The sequence below is a fragment of the Vidua chalybeata genome, chromosome 7 (assembly GCF_026979565.1).
Source record: "Vidua chalybeata isolate OUT-0048 chromosome 7, bVidCha1 merged haplotype, whole genome shotgun sequence".
In the NCBI taxonomy this organism is placed as follows: Eukaryota; Metazoa; Chordata; class Aves; order Passeriformes; family Viduidae; genus Vidua; species Vidua chalybeata.
Window position 1 is genome coordinate 3,113,902 of NC_071536.1, and position 25,544 is coordinate 3,139,445.

Genomic DNA, 25,544 nt, shown 5'->3' on the forward strand with positions numbered 1-25,544 from the left:
CACTGTGGCAGGGAGTTAATGCCTTAGGCTGTCAGGATGCTGTCCCACTGCTGGTGGGATCTGTAAACTCTCATCTGCAGCTGTCAGGTCTCTATTGATAAGGAATTGCTGTTGCAATTGGATGCCTGTGATAACAATTAGGATGGGATGCAGAAAAGAAGCTCAGCTGTTAATCTGGGCATGGTTTGCTGGTGGAGGCTCCTTGGTGCCTCCTTTGGACTATAACTTTGTTATAACTTTCTATCCTCCTTATAGCGTGGTGCCCAGAAGTGCAAACAGTAATCTCTGCACTCAGTAATCTCAGTCTCCCAGGCAGATTTGGGAGCACTCTCAGTGCTTTTCCTGTTAATGAAAAATTAGTACCACCCACTCCCCACAAATCCTGTGGAACAAGAAGGGGAGAGTATTTTACAACTTCCTCTGATTGGCATAGCTAAGAAGGTGCTAAAATTCAGGATACTGCAGCTTCTTGGTCCTGTTCCTGAGGCGTTGCTTCACTTAAAGGTTGAAGATGACTTTAATATCTTAATCATCAGAATACAGGATGTTCATTCCTAGACTTTAGCCACAAACCTCTCGTATTTAGCTGAGCTGATTGTGTCTGGTGTGCCTGAGTCTCATTTCTGTTCAAAGTTTTCATGGATGCTCCTGTTCTCCTGGTGAAGCAAGAATTCCTTGCTGTATCTCCAGGCAGCTTTTTACAGCATGTGTGGCTTTCATCGTTTCCAGCCCTGAAGCTGGGCATAAAAACATTCTTTCAGGTGAAATCAAGTGTTCATGAAGAATTTAGCCTGTATAGATTCTGCTCTGTAGGACTGAACTTCCATTGCTTCCAGGGCTGTGGATGCTTAGGCAGTGGGGGTGACTTTATTTGGTTGTTTTCATGAATTTGTCCTTTTTCTGTTTGTAATAAATATTCTGCTCAGGTGTAGGAACAAACTAAGTGTCAGTCGGCAAAAATAAAAACTAATGCTAAACACGGGGTGAGAATAAAGGGATTGTGACTGGATTAACCAGGATTTTGCTGGAGAACTGGGTTAGAAATTCGCTGTATCATGTGCCAAAGTTCCCATCTCCTTGAATTTGCTGAAATGTTAAATTTTAAAAATTGCAAAACTAAAACCACAATAGACCCTGCTGTGCTAATGGTGTAGCTGATGGGTATTTCAGATTTTTATATAGGCTGTTGTTGATGTTAGTTTAAGTTTCGATTTGGAAAAATCAAGACACTGCCCATTTTTAAATGCAGTATTCTGTAAATACTTGTGTTAACGAAACTTAGTAACTTTTTACTTAAGACCACTTCATCCCTAAGTCCTCTGCAGCAGCGTGAACACTTTGGAACCTATCAGAACACTTTGAAACCTATCAGCTACCAGTGAATTTTGAAACCAAAAGCCTAAGGCTCAGATCTGTGAAAATAGATCGTGACTACCTAGCTCACAGTGACTTAAAAACCCCATCTTCTGTAGTTGTGTGCATTTTTTTAACATCATGGTCATGCAGTTAAGGGTCAACTCAGAGACCTTGGAGTGGTCTCCTTCCACTGTGGCTTTGTCACATCAGGGCTGATGTGAACATTGCACAGATCCTGGTCTTGTGTTCTCTGAATGCCTGAAGGAAATGACTCCTGTAGGTTTGCATCCTAAAAACCTGTTTAGGAGTATCTGAGGAAAAAGGTTCATATTTCAAAGGTTGATTCTCATAATTTCCAGTCTGAGCAATGGTTGGTAATGGTGGTGACAAGAACGGAAAAAGTAATTTTAAAGTACATTTGAAAGTAATGAAAAAAAGGAATGTCTCAATAAGTTTTTGTATTCCAGTTTCTCTTGGAAATGGTTTCCTGGAAAGCCTGGTGATGTGTAGATGGACCATTGCTTGGGAAGCTGGGAGTGAGAATACCTGGGGGAAGTGCAGTGTGAGTCCAATGGAATGGTCTTTGACTGCTTTAGTGAACACTTTTTTAAAGATAAAAAAAGCACAAGAACTGTGCTGAATTCACGATAAAACGCCCCTGTAGCACAAAGGGTTTAAATGTCACTGTGAGGCATAAAAGTCTTGGTTTGAGGAGAAAAGACTATTTTTGTACAGCTTATGTGCTAGAAAAAAACGTGGTCACATAACTGTCAATTCTGATGCTTCTTTAAGATCAGGAATATAATATTCCACTTATATTTAGCAGAACTGTGGCTCTGTGTGGACGCTTGAGCATTTGTTCTTTTTGTAAAGGCTATGGGCAGCTCTGTGGGATTCAGAACAGTGCTGGTGCTTTTTGACAGGGGCTGCAGAGGTGGGGTCCTAAGTACTCTTCATGTTAAGACAACACAGAAAAGCCCATTAAAACCCACTAAATAATTATGTTTATAAAGAGCATTGTTGCCAACAGACAGGCAGGAATCTAGTTTTGGAGGGTGATGTGTGCTGTGAGGAGCATGCAGCTTTCCAGAGTCCTTTCCTGGCTTTCCTGTCATCAGAAAGGCATTTGCTTGTAGTAAATGCATTTAATGAAACTAATTTTAGAACCACAGGTCAGCACTTAAATTTGTTTTCTCCTTGTTAGTCTCACAGCTAGATCAGGCCTTAAATTTTATAACAAACAGGACTTCCAGGTCTCATTTCTTCTCCCTGTGCCAGGGCTGTCTTTCACACAAATGAAAGAACACACTTGTCGCCAGTTCTGTACCCTTTATAAGTCAGATTCCATTTTTTAACACTTGAATCATATTTCCAGCGCTAGGGTGGTGTTTCCCCCCCTTTCTTACTCAATTTTCCCTTTGTTCTCGATCCTTTATTTCTTTTGTTAGCTACAGAAATAGCGGTTGTGCAAATCAGCAGCGTTGTCATGGGGAGACATCACAGCGTGAACGTGATGAAAAATGGCCAGTTTTCTTTTCTGTTTTTTTTCTTTCTGCACTCAGACGCCACAGGGGGATGAGCAGAGAAATCACTGATTTCCTGTGATTTTCCAGGGCCAGCCTGTGGCTGGACAAGGAGCGGGTGGGGTGGTTGGCTCAGCTGGGCTGAACCGGGGGAACTCTCGGGGTATCCCTTGGCATCTGAGCCAGGCTGATTCCTTGGAGCAGCAGATTTGTGGAGCAGCGTGGCTCCCGCAGGAAGCAGTGCCGGTGCCATCTGTCCCCTGTCCCGTGTGGCTGAGGCCGGAGCTGTCGCTGCTCCCGGGGACAAACGGGCTGGGTGGCAGCTGCCGTGCCTACTCCGGGCATTAATTCCCTAAGGAGATCGGATCAAGCCGTGCCTGCAGAATGGGAGTAGCGCAGGAGCTACGGGTTCAGCACCGTAGAGACGTGTGAATTCCTCCTGAGCACGCCAAAGTGAATATTCTGGTTGTGCAGCTGCCCCTGAGGGCACCAGAGGTTTTTAAGGGGTTGGTGATAATCGGTTTGTTTGGGGTTCTTGCTGCTGCGGGGGAGTTGGTGGAAGAAGGTGGCAGAGGCTCAATCCTGGACATCATCAGGGGAAAACAAACCCTTCATCTTGGCACGGTGGTGGTGAGAACTGGTTGTTATTGCAACTGGTGCAATGTCACAGCAAGATTTAAAAGCTCGAGCAGGTCCAAGGAGAATGATCAATACTCCCAGCAGTGCAATTCTGTGGAATTACAGAACTAATAAAAAAACTGCACAAAGAGGGAAATAGGATAAACACTTAAATTTCCTTATAAAAGAGATGGCTGGAATGAAAGCTGCACAATGTTTTGCTGTAAGGAGGTGGGAGTATATATGACTTTATGGTGACTGTGATAAAGCTTTCCTTTTCCAGAGTATATTTAATCCACGGGAATCTGCATGAAAGTCAGGAATGTATTCTAGGAGTAGCACACTAAACCTGTCACCTAGTTTGCTAATTATGTGCCATTTTGAGAACAAAAGCTAAACCATGTGAAACATCTAATATAGAGCAAACTCCATGTTTAACCCTGATCAACTAAGTGGTTTATTTTATGTGGGTGATGGTATTGGCCAGATAAATCAGGTACTGCTGACCCTGTAATGGTATCAGTCTTGTACTTGCATTGTCCATCACAGCTAGAATCCTTACATAGTCAAATATTTAGACAGGCAAGCTGTGGTCTCAGCTGAATGTTGCCAAAACATCAACATTTAAAAGAGTATTTTATAAGGAATAGATGAAATAGCCTTAGTTGTGAAGAGTAACTATTGCAACCTAGCTGCAACGATGTTCTGTTACATTTAAGTGGATTGTTTATCTCCAAACCTGGTGAAAACAAATTGAGGGCAATTTTGTATCAATCTCTTAAAACGAACGCTCCTGGTTGTGTTTTTAGTGGGAGAATCAGTCAGAGGAGGTCAGATCATCAAAAGTGGTTCAGAAGTGGCCACGGGAGAGGCGGACTTGCAAAGCATCAGCCTGTGTGTGCTGTGTCCTTTGCGCTGGCACTGGGGCAGCTGGGCTCTCCTTTGAGCTCCGAGGTGGCACATCCCAAGCCAGCCTTGGGCCGGGCTCTGCAGAGCCCATGTTTGTTTTGCTGCCTGAGATAAGCTCAGCAGGATCCCGTGTCCCGTGAGGGAGTGAAATCCCGTCCGCGCTCACCGGGAGACGCCGGGCTGGGATTCGGTGCCTGGCGCTGGGAGGTGGCACAGGGCTGAGCGAGCTGCTGGGCTGGCTGCCAGGGCCCTGGAGAGGAGCTGCATGGCCAGCAGGAAGGCTTGCACCCATCCCCAAGGCATTCCTTAGTGATGGAGCTCCATGGGTGTTCCCCAGTGAAACTGCTGCACATCTCTGCTCCTGCTGGAAATGTCGGCATCCTTCCCTGCCACCCCTCAAGGCAGTGTTTGGAGGAGAATTATTCCTAGATTGGGGTGCAGAACTGGCCAGTGAGGAGTGGAGGCTGGGATGGGGCCCTGTCCTGGCTGCTGCTTGTGGCAGTTTTCAGTATCAGCACTCAGCTTTCACTGCCATAAAGCAAATGCTGATACGTGCCTAATGTGAAGTGACTTGTTCCTCCTGAATTGTACATTGCCCAAATTCTTCAGAAAGAAGCCAGTTAAGTTTTTCTTGCATAGCTAAATAGCTGCTTCAGGTGTATCTTTGTATGTGAAGTTTCCTTGGGATGACACTCTATGCTTATTTGTCTCTTAAATATTCTGTGGATAGCTTTTTATCCTGCCGTTCAGCTGAAAAATAATATAGTGTAAATTTTTAACAAATCATAACACTTACCAATATTCTTACACATCCCAGTTTCTAGATGTTATCAGCCTTTGATATGGATTTCACTTTGACCTATTCTTGTGTATAAGTTTTCCCTGTGATATGAGCTGTAGCATCTTGGCAGGTGTGCTATGATGTGACAAGGTACTCTTTTAAACATGTGAGCATTTCCAAGCAGTTTTTGCAGCAGAACAGTTACAAAGGCATTTTTATAAAAACCTGGGCTGTTTATCATGCTTATTCCTACTATACAGCTGGATTTGTGGCAGAGCTTCTCCCGTTTGAAGGGATTTAGCCTTGCTTTTCCCAGGCCTGCACCATGGATTTGCATAAGCTGCAGTTACACACTCCAATGGCTTTTCCAGGCTCTGTACTAGAGGCTTTCAGTGAAGCAGACTTTGCTGACTGCAGCTCTTGTCGAGCCATTAACTTAGCTGGGGAGTGAGTGTCCTCTGAATGCTCAAGGTGGTTTCCAGATAACCTTGGCATTGCCAGGATTTCAGAAGCCCTGTCAGGTTAATAACAGTAGAACTCCACGGCCTTTCCCCTGCTGTATGAATGGAGCAGTGACTGATTTTGTGGTATTGCTGCCCACTGAAGTGACAGTTTCATTAATTGAGTAATGGTGTGAAATCTGCAGCTCCACATGTTTTATTCAGAGGAAATCTTAAACCTGCTGGTAGCTAATGCATGGTGTAAGCTGGGTGTATTCATCTGCTGGCCCAATCCTCAGCACTTTGAGCTTCTGTCTTCATTTAAACGTGTTTTTCAGAGAAAGAGTTCCCTTTTTTACTTCATTCTATGCTAGATACTGTATGAAGGAGAGACTGGATAGCAGAAAATTGCATCTTCTGGATAGAGTGAGGCTTGATGACCTCAAGGGGTTTTTTAAAACTTTTTTTTGGCACCTTTATCTCCGTGTATAAATAGCTCACAAGTCTCCTCCTCGGCATTGGCTAGATGTAAAGTAGTGTTAAATGCTTTTGGGAGGGGAAAGTGGGCTTTCTCAGTTCCTGGTGGATGGAGCAAATCCAAGCTGCAGGCTATATTTACACACTTAGGTTCCCTAGCAGCTTTTACTCCCTAAGTAATATGTGCTGATTTGGTGTAGTGTATTTAAAATGCACTCCAAACAAAAGATTTATGCTGGACTTAAAAGACAGAGAAGTGTTTCTTTAACATCAGTTTGTAGCTGCATGCTGTCAGCAGCTCCATCTTAATTTATTCATGCAATTTTTAGGTAATATTTTGATCAACAGCAATTCTTACATCTTTTGAAGAGTCATTTAAGGTGGCCAGGTTGTGCTGCTTCTCTCCTTGGTGTTTGCTGTGAGCAGCTGAATAAGCTTGTCATTCATGCCCTTGAGCCTGCACGGATTGATTTTTTTTTTTTTTTTTGGAATTGCCTTGGCAAGGGTACATTTTTCTCAGCTCACTGCTCGTACCACAGGAGCATTTCTCAACTGTATGAAGTGCCCTGGCACCGGATCCTCCTGGAGGAGTTCACCGGGGACAAACCCACCGCTTTATCTGTGTTTGCAAAAGGTCACCAGCAATTCTCAGTGACCTCAAGGAGACTTTTTTTCTTTCAGGCAGCATCTCAGGTTTCAAGGAGCTCTGTTGCTTCCTTGCTTAATTGGTGCTGTTGAGCCATGGAGATTTGCTACCTATTAAAGCATCATTGACATGGAAGGCTTTGAGGTCTTCTCTCCAAAGTTTAGTTGGTTTAAACTCTTGTGCTGTGTGACTGGCAGGTGACATGGCTGTGAGCATCACTACAGCTTGGGGGAAGTTGCTGTGTGTCTTTTCAGAAATGCTACTCTGCATGAAATTGTTTTCAGGGCTGAGATGATAATGGAAGTTATTCTTTGTATAACTTCCATATGTGTTGTGGCATGGTTTTTTAATATAACTTAAAACCCTACTTTAGCTTTAGTAGTAAACTGTGTTGTGCTGATTAATGTTTGACATTAATATTCTGGAATCATTTACAATAAATCTTCTGTTCTCTGGCAGACATGCCTCTAAAACCTGTTGTTTTGTATGTCTGTAGCTCCAAGTACTTCTACATCCATAACAGACAGCTTTGAAAAATCAGGGGAGCAGTCAGAGCTTTTATTAAAGTCTGTGTTGGGATGACTGATGTGTGCAAAGTCTATTGCCAAAGGAACCCAGAACGTGTAAAAATGCCTCATGTGGTTTGGGGTTTTTTTTTGTGTCTGATACTGGCACGGTGTTGCATTTTAGAGATGAATGTAAAATCCTCATTTTTTTTAATGATCAAAGGCATGGCTTCAATTCAGAATCCTTCTTTCCTCCCTTTGTCAGTCAGTAGGTTGTGCATATAATGAAATACCTGTTGAGGTCACTGTGAGTAATCCTAGAGGGAGAAACCTGGGAAAGGAGAGCAGCAACAAAAAATACCAGAGGGATGAGAAGAGGACCAAACACACCCTCCAGGAGCTGCCAGAAGAACTAATGATGGGTTTCAGCTGTGGTTCCTGTGTCAGTGACCAAGCTCAGCTGTGCTCTGCTGGCCCTCCTGATATTGCCCTGAGGTACAAAAAGAAGAAATTCAATCTATTCCTCTGTCAAAAAGTTTCCGCCAGTCTCCTCTCTCTGTTGTAATTTATAGTTAAATGGTCTCTCTTTACAATTCCCACTCTTAACTAAGAAAAGGCAATAAATGATTAATAAGTCCCAAAATACTGAGCCTGGGAGGTAGGAGACAAAACAGTGCAGGAAGTTCTGTCCCTAAAAACAGCACTTAGTTGAATCCTCAGCTTCTGCTTTGGGCTCTGAGGTGCTCCTACTTAAAAACCATCTGTCAGCACAGCACATTGCTGCCTGTTCTTCCACTTAGCCACCAGGCTGTGGGAGCCTGCAAGAATAATATTGTGACCCTTTTCAAACCTCTTCATGTTTGTTTGGTTGGTTTTTTTTCTGCTGTTGAAGTAATGCTGAATGTGGAAGCTGCTACCTTTGAACAGGCCGGTTGGTATTTAAATAAAAAACCCTGTAGGTTTTGTTTGAGTACTTCAAAAGTATTGGAGATGGAGCAGAGAGTGAGGCTGCAGAACAGGAATTACTTACAAAATAAAGCTAGCTAGGATTTGTGGGTTATTTTGAGAATCTGGGGGGTTTGGAGACTTAACACAAGTTCTAAACATCCCAAATCCCCTGCCAGCTTTGTTGGTTTGCTTCTTCACATGAGTAGTTGAAATGTTTCTGGTTTCAACCTTCAATTTAAGGTTGAATTACCAGGTCCTCAATAGGAATACAGAGCAATGTCCCTTCTACTGTGGTCTTTTATCCTCCAATGGTAATTTTCATCTACATCCCCAATGACTGAATAACCATGTCATTAAACATTTATATTGAAAATTCAGGGGTCCAGCTTTGTGTGGTGGAAGTAGTGTCTCCTCAGGGACACAAAAAAGTGTGCTTTGCTTGATTTGCTTGATTTGCTTGATTGCTGCTCCCTCTTGTGGGGTTCAGGCCAGTTCAAACAAGCTTGGAGTTCATTCTTGGTCTGTTTAGATGGAGTAATTAATCAGTGGTTCTCCTCTGATACACTGGGTGGGGTAATGACATTAAGACTTGCTCCTCCATGTACCTCTACAAATCAGAGCATTCTTTTATATCAAGGAGACCAAATCTATAAAAGCATTTAATTCACTTCTTAAATTTAATTCAGGTTTTTTTTTCAAGAACTCACCCAGTTGTGCTGTTAATATATGGCAGGGTTTACATTTCTGTCAGAGCAGAGATGAGGCAGTTCCACAGCTGTAGCAGACTTGGCAAGTCTTGCTGTGCTGGCAGCGGTGAAACCTCTGACACGTCCTCTCCCGTAGTCAGCGCTTCTGACTCGCACTCCTCGGGCTGCTCCCCTTCTTAAGTGAGTTGCTCCTGAAAATTAAACCCCCAAAAATAGCCCTACCTCTCATGTGCTTTCCTGTATCCCAGCAAATGCTGTAGCTGGGGGAAAGATTTTTTTTTTTTCCCCCTTGTAATTTCTCAATTGCTCTGCTGGCCTAAAATCTCCACATCGAATGTGTTGTGCCTGAACATGTACAAATACTGCTTATGTTTGTTTTCCTCCAGAGAGACAATGAGCTCCGGACATATAATCTCTGTTCTCTGGTCAAGAAACTGAAGTGCTGGGGATTTCCTCATTGCTTCTAATTGATGGCAAAGACCTGTGCAACTTCACTGACGAGTTTTTTTACGTGAAACTCTTCCAGGAATTTCCCTCTGAAGCTTAAAAGACAAATTGTCCTGACCTCTTGCAAAATGGGAAGGGGCCACATGAGTGTGACACTAAAACAAGAGCAGTTCACATGATGTAATTTCTAATATTACACCATTTCACAATAATTATAGGATTTGTCTCAGCACTGCAGTTTCTATCACTTCACTCATGTTGAACTGTTTCTGTCCAGGAACTGCAATATGGGTATTAAATCTCAGCTTTGGAGAGTATTCAGTGGGTTACCTGAAACTTTTGATCTTCATTTTACTTGGCTTTAAAAGAATAAATCAATCTTAAATGTGCTGCATGCAAAGTCTATGCTTCTGTGGAGACCCAATGCTGTTGTTGGACCCCTAATGAATTCCCTGTTAATGTATTTATTCTCTCTGTGATGCAGGCAAAGGTGGGATTTTGGCTGAGATTAAACAGGAAGCAGGTGCACTTGATTTGAGGTTTCTATTTATGCCTTTTCTTAAAGCTTTATATCATTTTGTGTCACAGGCTGGAACACTAGAACAGCATCAGTAACCTTTACTTCAAAACTTGTGATTTTCTTTTCTTTGGCTGGTAGTGTGAGCATTATTTTAAGCAGTTGCTGGGGTTTGTATCTACATTTTAATGTGCTCTAAGTGCAGAGCTGTGTTCAAGATTTGCCACCTTTTATTCAGGTGAAATCTGCAGTTCAGTGGGGACCAGAGCGTGATCCCCACAGATTACATTGCTTGTAGCAGTCCCTCAATTTCACTTCTTATTTATACTTCAAATTCTTTTATCAGTCAGCAACAAAACCTCTGTTTATGTCCATGCATCAAAAAGATGTTGGCATCCACCCAGCCCCAGAGCCCTCCCCAACCTGTGTTTATGCTGTAAAGGAACCAGATGAGAAATTTCACTTTTTTGCAGGTTCCAAATGGGATTTTTGTGCTTTACTTTATGGTCAAGACAAATGTGTTTGCTCTTCAGTAACGTGTACCAGTGGCTGAATTAATTTTGCACGTATGCTCCCTTACGAAGAGCCTTTCTGCTGTGTGCTGGTGCCTGAGGACGAGTCCCCAGTGGGAAACACTGGTTGGAGCTTTGCTTCCAGAGAGAAGTCAAACACCAGAAGTCTGAAATAAACTCAACTCTTTTATTTGTGACCCCTGAGTGACTTTAATTGCAGAGACAGTTCTGCTATCAAACAGAAATATGGTATTTAAGTGGCTCTCTGCAATACAACTTGGGTGTTCTGAGGTTCAGTTTTATTTCAATTTTAAATGAGGACAACAGTTGCTGCAAAACACTGCTGGTGCCCTAGAGAGAACTACAAGTGGTCACTGCAGAAGAGAAACTTCTCTTTTTATAAAGAAGTTGGGTAAAACAAGTAGAAGAAACCACTGGCTGCAGCTTCATGCAAATAACTATTTCAGGAGACAACACTGGGAAGATTTTTATGCTTTCCTTGTGAAATTCAAGCCCATATTTGCTAATGCTGCCAGTGGGTTTTGGTTTTTTTTTTCTCCTTCTAGGTATTATTTCTTATTGATTAATTTATTTGTATGAGTGATCCAGCTTTTCGAAAGTCAATTGGACTCTCCCAAAACTATTTCCATGAGTTAACAGTCTTGATGTAAATACATGGCTGCAGTATTTTCCAGGGTGTAGAAAACACATGGATTTGTTCTCAGAGGCAACAGCTGTAGAGGAATATCCAAATTCCTCCCTGGTGGGACCAACCGCTTACTGACCAGAGAGCTATTTAGGGAGAAAATGCCAATTGAAGAAGTGACGTAAATGTGGTCAGTTGATACTAACTGAGGAGCTGCCAGCCAGCATCCTATCCTGGAGTTGCTCTTTCATCCCTGTTTTGCTTTTTTGGAGTGGAAACAGCACGAATGATTGATTGCTAAATAGCAGTGGAAGTGATGCACTCTATATATAGAGTGGTGCTGGAGAACGGAGCTACAATGCTTGTGAAAAAAAAAAACCAAAAACCCAAACCAAAACAAAGCCCCACCAACAAAAACATTTATTGAGATAATAAATGTCTCTAAACCGCTGCCAAGATGGAAATGATAACAAGATACCTCAGTTTTAAGAGGTGTTTTAAGATCGATTCCTTGGGGCAGGATTTGCTTTTTGTAATCCGTGCAAGCTCCTGGTGGAGCTCAGTTATTGTTTAGACTAAATATTGTTTATTTTTGTATTTTTAGCAGCAGCTCCTTGGGACTCCAGGGCAATATAATTTACGAGGTAGGATGCAAGTCCCTAATTGTGTCTTGCATTGTAGAGCTGTACAGGCTGTTCGGTGCAGAATAAACATTCTCCTCCTTTGTAGGGGGGAAAAGGTCTGTGTCAACAAGACTTCACAGCCTCTGCTCGCATGCCTGAGTTCTATCTCCAAGATGGGTTTCCTGGCAAACACATCAGCAAATGTTTCTCCAAAGTGCACAGTGCTCATGTACAAATTCCTTCATTAGTCATGGGTCTCGTTCCCTCTTCCCCTTCCCAGTCTTTGGCTCAAAATGTTAAGCAAGAGGACCAAGAATGCTGAGCCCTTAAACACAGATAACTCACAGCAGCACCCTCAGCATGTCAGAGCAGAGTGTCTGCCTGTTCCCACTCCTGGTGCTTGGGAATTAAGGAAAACAGAAAACCAACAGAGCTCTGGCATTCGGAGAAACCCTAAAAACAAAATTGGAAATCACTCTTGGAATGCCCTTGCACGAAAAAACTACCCATGAAAAAATCCATCATTTAATCTCCCACCAAACTTCAGTCTCGTAGGATTGCAGGGTGTGGGTGAGCCTGACCCAGGGAAATAGGTTCAGGCTGCAGTCAGGGTGGTCATGGGAACACCATAACAGTTCTTCTGGCCAGGTTTCCACTGTAGGTATACTTCATCATCCTCTTTCTATGGGGAAATTGGACACTGCTCAAAGGGAACTGTCAATTTTTTTTCTTTGGTGTTTGCAGAGGATGTGATCCCTGTTCATTTAAGGTGCCATCCTAGTTCATTCTCTCTAGTGAATGCAGTCAAATATTCGAGTTGAAGCCCTGATGAAGTTTAGCTGTAAGTCTGACTTGTTGGATTTGATTGTTATTGTTAATTTGATTTGTCTCTTTTCTTTTCATGCTGAGTGGAAGAGCTTTGTGACTTAACCATGGCACTCCCAGAGCTTGCAAATGCTGGTGGTGTTTTCCCACCTAACGTCCCTGATGAGGGTAGGATGGAGTGCAGAACCTCTGCCCTTTTTGGAATTACTGCTGGGTTTCCAATTCACAAAATTTACAGTCGTGGTGGGAATGGTTAATTCCAACTCTTTAATTAGATTGGAAGTAGAGCCTGGGAGATGGCAAAGCCTCATGCTATGGATACACCAGCAGAAAAGCACTTTTCTACAAGTAAAAGGCTCTTGCTGGATCATTTTTGTGGTTTTCTACACAGGTTTTTTACACTTGGGTTCTGTGAAATGATCCGAACCAAAACTCTTCCTTTTTCCTTTGGTTTGACTTTTTTTTTTTTCCATTATTAAGGAAAGGAATGGAAAAGCTGAAGACTAGGCCAGGAATTTTTATTATGGGAGCCACTCTTGAATCTGTCGCTTCTAAAACAGGAAGATGATGTAGCTTTTCATACACCCATTTTTCCAATTTCTGAAGCTTTCATCCACCAATATTTCAAATTTCTGAAGCTGAAGTAATCCGGCTTTAATATATTCAGTGTTGCTTTTCGGGTTTTTTTTACTTTTTTTACTACTTTTGCTACTACTACTTTTTTTACTACTTTTGTTAAGGTTGGGATTGAAGCTTTTGAGATGATATTTTGTGTTTAGGTTTAAATGTTTATTTTTTCTTATTTATGATATAGTTTTATAGGTAGTGAGTTTTGTAGTATTTTACTAACAAGGTACAAAATGGTTGATTATCTTTTGTTATAAGGCTTTTTAAGGTTAAACTATCTAATTAAGAAGTGAAACTTAAATGATTTTTACTTTTAATTCAATAGAAGTCTGCAATACGAACTTTTTTGTCTAATTACAAAATACTACTTAAACTCAGGAAGAAGAAGGAAGAAGGTAAAGAAGAAGGATTAGTTTTTGTTTTAATACTTCTGTTTTGTTTCATATATTTTATTATATTCTAAAACTTTAAACTTTGTTATATTATACATATAGACATGTATGTGATATTATACATATAGACATGTATGTGATATTATACATATAGACATATATATCTATTATACATATAGACATATATAGACATATACTATACACATACTATAGTATGTAGTTTTATTTAAACTATATACTTGTAATTTTAGTGTTATTAATTAATTTGGAAGGGTTTTTTTTTACGGCCTTAGATTAAATACAGTATTTTTTTTGTGTGTTTGGGTTTTAAGTTTAAAATTCTCGGCATCTAGGGTTCTAACAATTCAATATGCAAATGTTGATGGCATCACTGTTTTGGAGCTGAATGACAAATGTGCCAGAGGCTCCCCAAGAGCCTCCCAGCTTCCCTGCTGGAGCATGACTCAGTCTGACTTGTGCCTGATCCAGCAGTTTCCTTCCTCCTCCTCCTCCTCCTCCCTCCAGGCCGCCATGCAGCCTGGCCAAAAGATAATCTGTTGATCCTGGCAGGGGATTTTGGTGCTGAAAACCGGACATTGTTTTCCCAAGGAGCACTTGGCTGCGTGTGCTGGAGTCCAGTGCCTTGGTGATGGCTACAAGGAGGTTTTGTTCCCGTGGCCAGCTGGGCTCCAGGCGTGCCAGGATGGCCCAGCAGGCAGGGATGATGAAGAGATGAGGCACAGATGTCACTTTTCCTGTCTCTCTCACTTCGGGTGGGTGTCACTCCAGAGGTTTTTATTGGCTTTCTTCAGCATTCGAAGAACATCACTGTGAACCTTATTTAAAAAAAAAAAAAAAAAACAAAATTGGAGTAACCAAATATTTCTTCTAATATAAGTATTTTTAAGCTTTTTTTTTCCACATAATGAGACTTTCTTTCTCTGTTCCCACTGTTTGGAAAGCCAGGACTGAATAAGACACTGACAGCCATTACTGAAACTCCAAGAATCATAGAATCATTTAGGTTGGGAAAGATCAAGCCTAACCAATAAACCAACACTGGCAAATCCACCAAAAGTGATACCACTTGAAGAGAATGCAGGAAATGCACAACAGAATTTCATTTTTATAGCTATAAATGAAATCATCTGAGTTAGGTATGGAGATGATGGATAGTGTTGGGAAGTGGCTGCTGTATTGCTGAAGAATTAATACTGAGGTGAGCTAAGCTGGGGCCAGAGTGCTCTAAGGTGCAGGTTTTTTCTGTTTTTAAACCTGTCTCTAAAGGTTTTGACTACTTTATTCCTACTTGCATGTCTCTTCCATGTCTACCTACAGCATGTCTTAAAGACAAAAAGTAAATATCAATTGAGTATGAGCTGTGCTGAGGGCCAGGCTTCCTTGGAATTTGAGTTATCAGTGATATTAACATACCCAGAGGCTGACTGGGTGATCTTTCCCTCTTGTTTTTGACGCAGCTCCTCGCTTGTTGGTTGTTATGGGTAAACTGCAGTTCTGGAAAGCTGATTTTTAGGATTTGGGCCAGCATTTGTGGAGGATTGAATTGTTCTGAGGGCAGGCATGCATTTTGTGCGTGCCTGTTTGCGAAGGAGAGGCGTGTTCCCCACGGGGAGATAAGGAGTCTGTGTCATTGGAATCAGAGTGCTGTCCTAAGTGCAGTAAACTTCCTTTTTACTTTCTGCTTAGACATACCCAGCTCACAGTTATCCCACCAGGTTTCTGGAAGTCTCAACTGACTCTTTTTTTCCCCTTTCTAAATCTCCCATTACCTGTTTTTCTTAGGCTCAGTTTAGCATTGTAGTAGGTGCAATGCATAAATGGGGACATCCTTCCTGCTTAGATATGTCCTGGAATTAATGTCACTCTTCCACAGCATCCTATTCCAGATGGGAAATGCATGGACACAAGAACTGTGTGCTGAATAAAAAAATAAATATCAATTTCAGAAGATGCTGATGTTTTTCTGAATAGGAGAGAGCTATGATGAGACAGGCACTGCAGTTTTGAGGGGATTTGTCAGGACCTGATTGGAATTCTGAGCCTCCTTTTACATAAAATCAATTACAAAATGCTGAAGTGTGTGTTCAGAGTGCTGTCAGCTCTGTATTGCTGAAAAATGGAAGCTTGCTAGCATTAAAAAGACCTCTTGATCCTTCAGTTCCTATCCAGCAGGTCTGTAGTACAGTTGTTTGTTTGAATTTATCCTGGGGTGTGTATGAAGTGCTTCCTCAAGTAAAGTGACTAAAACCAAACATCTTGGCTTGGAAAATAAATAGGAAAAGGTGGGGGCGGGGGGGGGTAATTTATGCCTGGTGTAGGAAATACTTTTATTTTCAGTGTATTTTCCAAGTGACAGTGCAAAACCTGTAGAGATTTGCCAGTGAATATCAGGGGAGGTTAATTCTTGTTAACCAAGAACCAGAACAAATTGTCTGTTTCAAGCTAAGATGAAGATATTTGTCACGCTGAGTTGTTCTGATGCTTCAGATTTACACAGTTAACATCACTCCCCTTCTCTGTTAAAATGTCTACATATAAGGCAATATGCACTTTTCCTGAAGAATTGACTCCAGTGCCTGGTCCTGGCTGCCTTGGGGTGAGCTGCCATAGTCCAGAAGTGCCTTCTTCATGGCTGAGCACCAAACATTGCTGGAAGCCCCAAATCATGCTGTTACCTGCACCAAAACTGAATGCTGAGCAGCCTCTGGGAATTAGGGCAGGGCTCCTCTTGGACTTGGGGCTGTTCACAAAAGACACACCTGCTGGAGGATGAACTGAGTGTCTGTTAATTGAAGTTTTAAATTATAGATGCTTCACAGGAGCATATAGTATTTATTAGTTTCTTTATGCATGTGTTGGAGTGGATTTGAGACAGTTCAGATTTGTTTTGTTAAAGCAAAGTTGGGTCATTTACCTGGTGAGGAAGTTAAAAATAACTTGTAGGCTCAACTGGTGGCTTTGGGGTTTAATGAAAGATTTGACTTTGGAGATCTTATTGCAGCCTTTCAGTACTTAAAGAAATTGTTATAGGAATGACAGAGATTTTTGACAAAGTGTATGGGAGTGACAGGATACAGGGGAATCTCTTCTCACTGCCAGAGGGATACTGGGGAGGAATTCTTCTCTGTGAGGGTGGGCAAGCCCTAGCACAGGTTGCCCAGAGAAGCTGTGGCTGCCCCTGGATCCCTGGAAGTGTCCAAGGCCAGGCTGAACAGGGCTTGGAGCAATCTGGTCTCGTGGGAGGTGTCCCTGCCCATGGCAGGGGGTGGCACTGGATGGGCTTTAAGGTCCCTTCCTTACCAAACCCAAACCATTCTGTAGTTCCATGACTCACATAAAACCAGTCTGTTCTACAATTGTAAAGCTTCACCTGACCCAAGCAGAGTTTCTCCCAGGGGCAGGGTGCAAGTTAGACATCCCTAATCCCCCTTATTTAAAGGAAGCATGACTGGCCTTCCCAGGGACAGTGGGACATGGCTTGGGTCCAGGGACTGCCAGTGAATCCAGCTGAAGTATTGCCCCCAAATAAAACAGTGCCAGCGCTTCCAAATTAGCTAAAATACTGTGAGCAGCATGGCAGCGTGTGCTCTGCCAGTCTGAGCAGCCAGATTCCTTGTCCTGGGTAGGCAGCTCATGGAAAAACTGAGCTCAGCCGCTGGGTGGAGGCTTCGCTGGGCTCGCTGGCCGGGAAGGAGGGCGCAGGCTGAGTTGCTAAGGAGCAACCTGTTTGGCTTGCCGTGGAAAATCCCGTGCCAGGAAGGGATGACTCCCCGAGTGCTCTGCTGCTGCTGTTGTGGAATGGCAATGGGTAAAATGAGCTCTTCAGGCTCCGCAGCTCTCCTGGCCCCGGGGGTTTCTCCCTGGCCTTTGTGAGGGGATGGGTGTGCGAGCTTCAGGTGAAGTCAAGGGGAATCGAGAGATGCTTTGGGTGAAATCCGGTGGAATCTACAGATGGCATTAATCTGTGGAGCCAGGATAACTGCTCTGACCGTGTCTTCAATTGTTCTTAGGGTATCGTTCTGTTTAGTGCCACTTAAAACCACTTGTGCCCTCTAATCCTTCTGCGCCTTCGGCTCATCCAGCTCATCACCAGAGACCTTTTGAAATGCAGGGTGTCCTTTATTTTTGGCCAGCCACTATTCCCGATTGCTCTTCTGCAGTGCTGTCAGACTTCAATTACACGTTTTGGGCTTTTTTTTTTTTTTTTTTTTTTTCATTATTCCATAGCGTGTAATGCCATTTCTGAAGGAATAAAACCAACACCAGCCTACCAGCCCATCTACCACCAGTGGATGGCACGTTTTAAGCTCGACTCTACACAACGCCATCCGCAGCACCGATATAATTGCAGCAATTAACAGCAGTGGGGCGGTTTGTTTCTGCCATGCAAAGGCCGCCTGGCGTGAATAGGAATGTACATTTATAAGCATCTGCCCTGGTGGATGCGCAGCCCGGAGGGAGGGCGGGCGTGCGCCGAGTTGTTGGGATGTTCTGCTTATCTTCCTCGGGGACAAGAGGGAGGCGAGGAGGCCCTTTCCGTGGTGGATGCCGTGCGGGTCTCGGAGCGATGCCCGGCGGCGGCAGGTGTGTGTGTGCTCACCCCGCGCTCCCTCGGTGCTGCCCCGGCCGCCGAGCGCAGCGCCCGCTCCCCGCCCGCTCCCCGCTCCGCCCCCGGGCCGTGCCGGGCGCGTCCGGGCGGGCCCCGCCGGGGACAGACGGCGGCAGCGGGAGCCATGGACGCGGCTGCCGACTGCCTCAGCCCGGCTGCCCAGCAGCAGGTAAGGCCGGGCGGCTGCGGGGGGCTCGGGCAGCGCGGCCGGGACGGCTCCACGGCGTGGCCGGGAGCGGCCGGCGCCCAGCCCGGGGGCTTGTCCCGGGCTCGCTTTGCGCAATCGCTGGCCATAACGTGAGCTGTGAGCTGCTCCGGGAGCCGTCGTGCCAGCGGGACCTGTTAAATGATTGCTAAGTAAAGTGGCGCAGCAGCCCCGTGGGACCATCAGAGGGCCGCGGGCGGGTCAAGCATCCCTCGCCACGAGCTGTCACTCGGGCTGACCGCTGTCACTGCAAGGGGGAGAGGAGCTGTCAGACCAGCCCAGGATGGGCTGTCGGGCTATTAGAAGGGAATCCCTACGTTTACGTTAAGGTTCATCAGCTTGCTGCCTCTGAAAAGTAATTTGCATTTAAGAGAAAGGTGAGGAGTAAAGCAGGATGCGGACTGACCGAGCCCTATGTGATTCACGGGTTCATTACCATGTGAGTAAGCGGTGCAAAGTGTTGTTTGTATTTATAACTCATATGCAAAAAAATGTCAGATAAATATTCCGGTTTGACCTCTTAAACACAGAAGTCGTTGTAGTCCCTCTTGTTTCGATGCTAAATAGTGTCACCACTCACCTGGTGAGCTCCTGGCACTCCTGGGTTAGGTCACATGTTGCTCAAATGGAAAAACATTGCCATGGGTTAGCGCTGGTTCTACCCGGTAGCTATGCTGGTCAGCTGTGTTACAGGGATATTGCAAATCAGGTGTTGCATGTCCAAACAGAATTTAAATTATGTAGGAGTGCAAAAAACCTTATCAGATTTTTGGCTGATGAAGTGTGACTTGGCTAAACAGAATGAACAGTCCTATAATATTTGAGGAAGAGGATACAGAATGTTGGAATGGGACAGCATCCATCATGAAAAATTATGTTGGCCCCAAAGATGACTGGCTGGTCGTGTCTTAAGCATGTTGGCAAGAGGTTTAAATCAGCCTGAGAATAGTTATTGCAGCAATGCACAGCAGTGTTTGCTTACAGGGAGCAGGTGTAATTTAGTCAGGCAGACTTGTGTTTTAAGGTTTCTCTGGCAGTGGGATCAGAGAGCTTTTCTGGGTATGGTTTGGTGCTGGCAAGCTAACACTTCAATCCTCCATGACAAATACGACACTGGCTTTGATTACTAGTCTTAGAAGCAGGTAATTTGGAGTGCACTGGAATTGAGGGGTGCTTTGTATAGCTGGAAAACTCTTGCACATGTAACTATGTGGCAAGTCAACATAGTCATTTTTCACTGCTCAGAAAAGCAGCATAACTTCCTGTCTTTGTTGGCTGTGTCTTGGGGCTGCCAGGCGAACAATGAAGGCCTGGCCATTTCAGGAGGGAAAGGCTCTGAGAATGCACACCTTCAGGATGTGTGTGTGTGTGTCGTTGGCCTCTACCTTAGCAACTCACCTAAATAATTCTCTCATCGCCGCGATGATGACAGCGCAGCTTCCCCGGCGCGGCGCGCGGGGCCAGGAAGCCGCGGCTTCCGTCACCATTGTGCTTTATCCCTCGGCCACGGGCACAGCCAGGCCTCGTCCCCACCAGTGGTGTTTAAAAAGGGGCTGTGTAGGGCTCGCTCCACAGCAGCTGCACGTCCCATGCTCCCACCTCTCCCCACTGCTGCGGGTGGCAGAAGATGCTTCTCACCCTTTCCAGCTGACACCCAATACCTGGTTTGGTTTTTTTTCAGACATAGTTGTGCTCGTGTTACAACCTGCTTAATTTTTCCCTCTTCAGATCTAAACGTACTGAACTCCTTAAGCCAGGGTAAAGATTTGCTGCTGCATAGGGCTGGGTTTTTATTTTCAGGCTGAGTGACCCTTCAGCTGGAGTGTCAAGTGCTGAACAAGTAGCCCGGCAAAAGCAACGAGCGTTCTGCAGTTCAGCAGTGCATTTGTTTCAGGGCTTGGTGACTGTAAATCATTCTGAACAACTGCAATAAAAAACCAAGAATTCAGTGTGTATATTTGTAGTATTTGAGTGAGTCCCATAAATTAAGGTGATGATTTTTCAGCTGGTTTCCAATTCTGTGTTCATCTCAGCAGTCTGGTTGCCATCTCTAGTTTTGCCCATGGGACCTTACAGAAGTCTCTTATGAGGTTTGGGGTTTTTTGGTATGACATGCTCAGTAGGGCTGAAGCTGCCATTTCTTCATGTCAGATGAGCAATATTTCATAAAAAGGAAGTTGCAAAAACTTTGTAATGAGTGCAATTAGGCTTCATATTTTTATTCTTTTGTTTTTGACAGTGATCTGTCACTTTTGATTGAGGCCTGTATTGCTTGCTGAGTCACTGGTGAAGTTTAGATGATTTTAAGAAGTCAAGGGGACCTCTTCCTTCAGTCTTAATTATTTCTAATTTTTTTTTTAATCTTTCATCCCTTGAATAGTTATTTATGCCTTAGGCAGCCTAAAGAACAGCTTTTAATAAGCTGAATTTCAGAACTGTGTGAATTTTTGGGTGGTTTTCTAACATTTCAGCAGTGTCTCTTGCAGGCTGCAGTGTCTGTCTCTGCTACTGCCCTTAGAGGTGACTCGACTCTGGGCTCTGCCAAGTGCTTGGGCTGGACAAAGTCAGCCAAGCAAAGCCTGCTTTGGTTTAGTCAGCACAGAGAGAGAGAAATGTAAAGTTAGCGTTGCTGCTTGCAGGCTGTGCAAGAAATCAAGGTATTTATAGCACAGAGCAGAGTCCAAGAGGCTCAGAGAGTGTGGTTTGACAAACTCCGATGCGTTCCGTCACGCCCGTGCTTCTGAGGAAGAGGCCCGCAGTAAATCTGACGCTCCTCTGTGTTTGTCTGAAAGTCTGGCCTGTGTTTTTATTCTTACACGTCCTAAAGGTTCACAGCTTGAGCAGGTGGGGCCGTTCTGGGTGTCCTTGCCCTGTGCCATGCTGGGGGGCACCCACGGTACCTGAGCTGGGCTTTGGCACAGGAAAACCTGCGTGCAACAGGCCCTGTTTGGCTCCCACACTCACTGCAGGATTTGTTAGGCTTGCTACCAGACTTTGGTTTGACTTTGATAACATCTTACCCAGTGAGATGTGGACTCCTCCCTGTCCTGATGGATTTACTTCCTCTGAGCTCACGGGCAACACCAGCTTCATCACCAATGCCACCTACAGAGTATTAAAAAAAAAATTCATTCTGAGTTAAGTAATTCCATCCTCCAAAGCATGCTAGAAATGGGATTATGAAGGCCACAGGTTGACCATTTGATGGCTGGCCTGACTATAGCATGATGTATTTCTGTTGAGCTGGAGAGCACCCTCCAAAGACTTGTGAGTAGCCTCACATACTGAAGCTTTTTTTTTCTCCTTGCATATTTCCTGTCCCCCCTTCTCTCATTTTGCCGTGGGCTTGACAGCCCTTTACGGAAGGATGGCTGGTTTCTTACAAACCCTCCTTTGTCCAGCACAAATGAGCTGGTGTTTGGTCAGGAACCATGGTGAAAATAACTGTGTAATCATCTAAATGGCACCCAGACATCCTTGAGAACATGCTTGAAAATATTCCTTAGTGCTTGATGCAGCCCTTAAGGTACAGCAGCCTTCTGACAGAGAAGTTGGGGTTACTAAGGAGCTAAGAGCATTATTTGGTGGAGACTTATTCTTTTACTCCATGAGGATGGTCAGGCAGTGGAACGGGAGCCTGGAGAGGCTGTGGAGCCACCAAACTCAGAGGTTTTCAAGAGCCATCTGGACCAAGCCCTAAGCAGTGTGATCTGAATGTGATGCTGACCCTGCTGCGAGCAGGAGGGTGGGCTGGAGACCTCCTGAGGTCCCTTCCAGCCTGAGCAATTGTGTAATTATTTGTTTCAATGTGATGAAAATGAAGTGCTTTAAAATATGAGTGTTCAGGATGGAATAACACTTGATGACTTCTTACAGAGGTACCAGTCTGTGATAACCACAGGTTTTTAGCTTCAAGTTCAAGAACCCAGGACACTGTTTCTGTTGGTTTTATTCAAAGATACTTAAGGCTGACGTGGTCATGGAAAGAAAAAGTTCATAAATAAACAATATGCTTGTTCCAAGATGTAAGCTACGGTTAGTCAAAGCTGCTGAGTGAAAATGTGTTTTTATTCTTACAAGGTTTGCAGGTTGGCTTTAAATGGGCAGCTGGAGGGCTGCAAAGATGAAATAGAATAAAGTAGAGATGCACCACTGATTGGCACCTAAAAGCAGAATTATATCCTAAGAAATGACACACAAAATGTGTGGTTTTGCACAGTGTAAAATTCATTTAACTTCCTGCAGTTGGTATCTGTAATTTAGAAACTGGCGAGCCTCATTCTCAGGAAGGCCTGAGAAAAAGTTTTAAAGTTTTAAATTTTAATGTCTAAGTTTTAAATTTTTTTCCTATTTTTCAAGTTCCTTCACTTCATATTATATTGTGCTTGCTTCTGGGAGAATATATAATTCTGCAACATTACTAGCAAGTGTGTAAGTCCTTTGGCCCTTATCATACAAGGAAAACAAGGGGAAATATGTATGATTTGGATTATATCTGAATTTTACATATAGGCACCTAGTTCTGATGGTTATTGAAATTCAGCTCAGCTGGTTATTGAAATTCATGAGGATGACAGCTACGATCATGTTAACATCCAAATAATCTTGTTTCTGCCTTTTTCTGTCAGGAGGGAAGTTGGGGATACACAGCCTGTACTGCTTGGTGTGTTTTACTTATGGAGACTTCAGGGCCCTTTGTTTTCCATAGGGAAAAACCAGTTTGTGCTGGTGTTATTCCTCACCTCTATCAGGTGGGGCTTGCCAGTGTTTATTTTTAAATAAACAGGAGGGATCATATCAAGTTGATAGCAGGCTTGTTTCCAGAGCTGTGATTCCGTGCCTTTAGCACACATTTCAGGCCATGTTTGGACAGTGGGTGCCATCAGCAATTCCAAACACTGCAGGTGGGTCACGGCACTGCCTGCCAGGGATTCCACCCAGCCTTTGCCCAGCAGCAGCAGGGCTGGGGCTTTCTTTTCCTGGACAGACTCCTTCAGGCTGGGAGGTGTTGTTGAAAACACATTTGGGGATTCATGCCTGCACCAGAGCCTGCTGTCCCCCTGCTCTGTAAGTAACAGGTTATGAGAGGGGATGGTTTTGGGTGCAGGTGTGGAGGGTCTGCTCCTACTATGAGTTTCTGGCCATGGCAGAGACACTTACTTCGAAATTCAGGCAAAGAACTGAAGGAAGAGCAGCTCTGTGCAAAACCAGCCCTTTGCTCTTTCTGCCATGGGCTTTTTTTAAATTCTCTGAGAAGACTTGTTTCCTTTTACAAGTAATTTTTCAGACTTCACAGAATAACAGAACATTTGGGGTTGGACAGGACCTCTGGAGTCCCAGTCCAATCCCCTGGGTCTCCTAGAGCAGGTGACACTGAAACATTTCCAGTTGGGTTTGGGATGCCTCCAGAGAGGAACACTCCACAGCCTCCCTGGGCAGCTGTTGCAGTGCTGTGCCATCCTCAATGAACAGGAGTTCTCTCTCATGCTGAGGTGGAACTTCTTGTGGTTTAGTTTATGGCCATTGCTCCTCATCCTGCCACTGGGCACCACTAAGAAGAGTCTGGCACCACCCTCTTGGTGGCCTTTGGGATATTTGCATGGATTGATGAGATCCCCTCTTGGTCTCCTCCAGTCTGAGGTTTTAAGATCTGCATCATCACAAGGCTCATGGGCCACCCATACATCAGCTTGTGCTTGATTTTCATCAGCCCTTTTCTGTTAACTGCAAGTTTCAACCATCCTACTCCCCCTTTGTGGCTTTTTTCCCATGTTTTGTTTGTGTTTTTGAAGGCTGTGACCCTTTCCCCTGGGTTTGAGTGGTGACTGCACTTACAGAAGGGAAAAGAAATTACAACTTTCTTTTTTTTTGGTGGTTTTCCTTCTGTTTAGAAGTGCTACTGAAAACACTGGAGTTTTGATTTCTCTGTGTGCTTGACCTTGAGATTATGGCAGATTTTCCTGTCAGTTTGGATGCTGTACTTACAGTAAAAGGTTTCAGAAGCAGAGGAGTTGGGTGTAACACCAGGGTGGACTGGCTGTGAGCAGTGCCTTTGGTTCCCTGCTGAGCTGTTCTGAATTCCGCCGAGCGAGCTGCTCACGGTTGTACTGTACCAAGCCTGAGCTAATTTTACTTTTTCCTGTGTAAGACCTACTGACTTTGCCTGGGATTTAAAGCAGAATATTAAAGATGTTACTCTATATGATGTTCCATCACTTCCAACTGGGCTGAAGTGAGGAAGCACTGTAGATCTCTCGAGAGATCCGTTCCTGGCAGAATTCCACTCCAGCAAGGTTTGGACTGGAATATGGAATTTTGGAGATTTATAATGGACCTAGTGCATTTTTCTCTCCATAATTTCAGCCTTGGCTGTGCATACTGAACTCCAGTGTTTACCCAAATCCTGTGCCCAGGTATGTGTGCATACCTCAGTGGTTAGGAGAAATGGCACATAATGTGTTTGGTGTTGGTCAAATTAATTCATCAATAAAAAACAATCCACGCTGCAGGGGAGGAAAAAAAAAAACCAAACCCAACCAACCCAAAACAAAAAGAGCAAAACCTGCCTTTCTTAAATAAATCTCCCTGCTTCCTCTCCAGCCACACAAATAATAATTAAAGAGCTCTTTTAAACACAAGTGTGCTCAGGGAGGGTAGTGCCTGCACGGGGGTGTTTTACCTCACTGTTATGATAACAAGTTAGGGAAGGCAGGGCCATTAGCTGCAATAGGGAATTAACTCCTCCAGATGTGTTTACAGCCTCCCCATTCCCTGCCCTGCTTCCAGAGCGTGTTCCCCATTGGGTTGCCCAGCTTTCATCTCATCCCATCCCTGTGTTCCCGTTCCCAGGCTGAAGCCAGACTTGCGGCGAAGCGAGCGGCGCGGGCGGAGGCTCGGGAGATCCGGATGAAAGAGCTGGAGAGGCAGCAGAAGGAGGTAAGGCCGAGGCTTTGGGGGGTGCCTGGGTTGTATCCAGGGAGGAGGATGTTCAGAGATCCTGGAACAGAGGGCTCATCTGTATTTTGTTGAAGTCGTCTGCATGGAACTAATGTTGATCATGGAAAAATGTGGGAAAAACGCGGATCGTGGCAAGGATTTTATCTCGGTGAAGCCAGCGTAATTATTCACAGAAAATCCTCGTGGTTAGTAATTCTTGTTTAATGTTAAACTTTGAAGTATGCAGCTTCTTTGTGTGCCTCTTGGAGGTGG

General features: G+C 44.2%; 1 protein-coding gene across 2 annotated transcripts in view; it reads left to right on the plus strand.

Annotated features, from left to right (window-relative positions):
• Window positions 1-25,544, plus strand: part of LRRFIP1 (LRR binding FLII interacting protein 1) — a 101,927-nt gene that overhangs the window by 19,186 nt on the left and 57,197 nt on the right. For both annotated transcript variants that reach the window (XM_053947385.1, XM_053947386.1), the window contains exon 2: window positions 25,185-25,271. In XM_053947385.1, coding sequence (XP_053803360.1) covers window positions 25,185-25,271 — 87 coding nt within the window. The remainder of the gene's footprint in view (window positions 1-25,184; window positions 25,272-25,544) is intronic.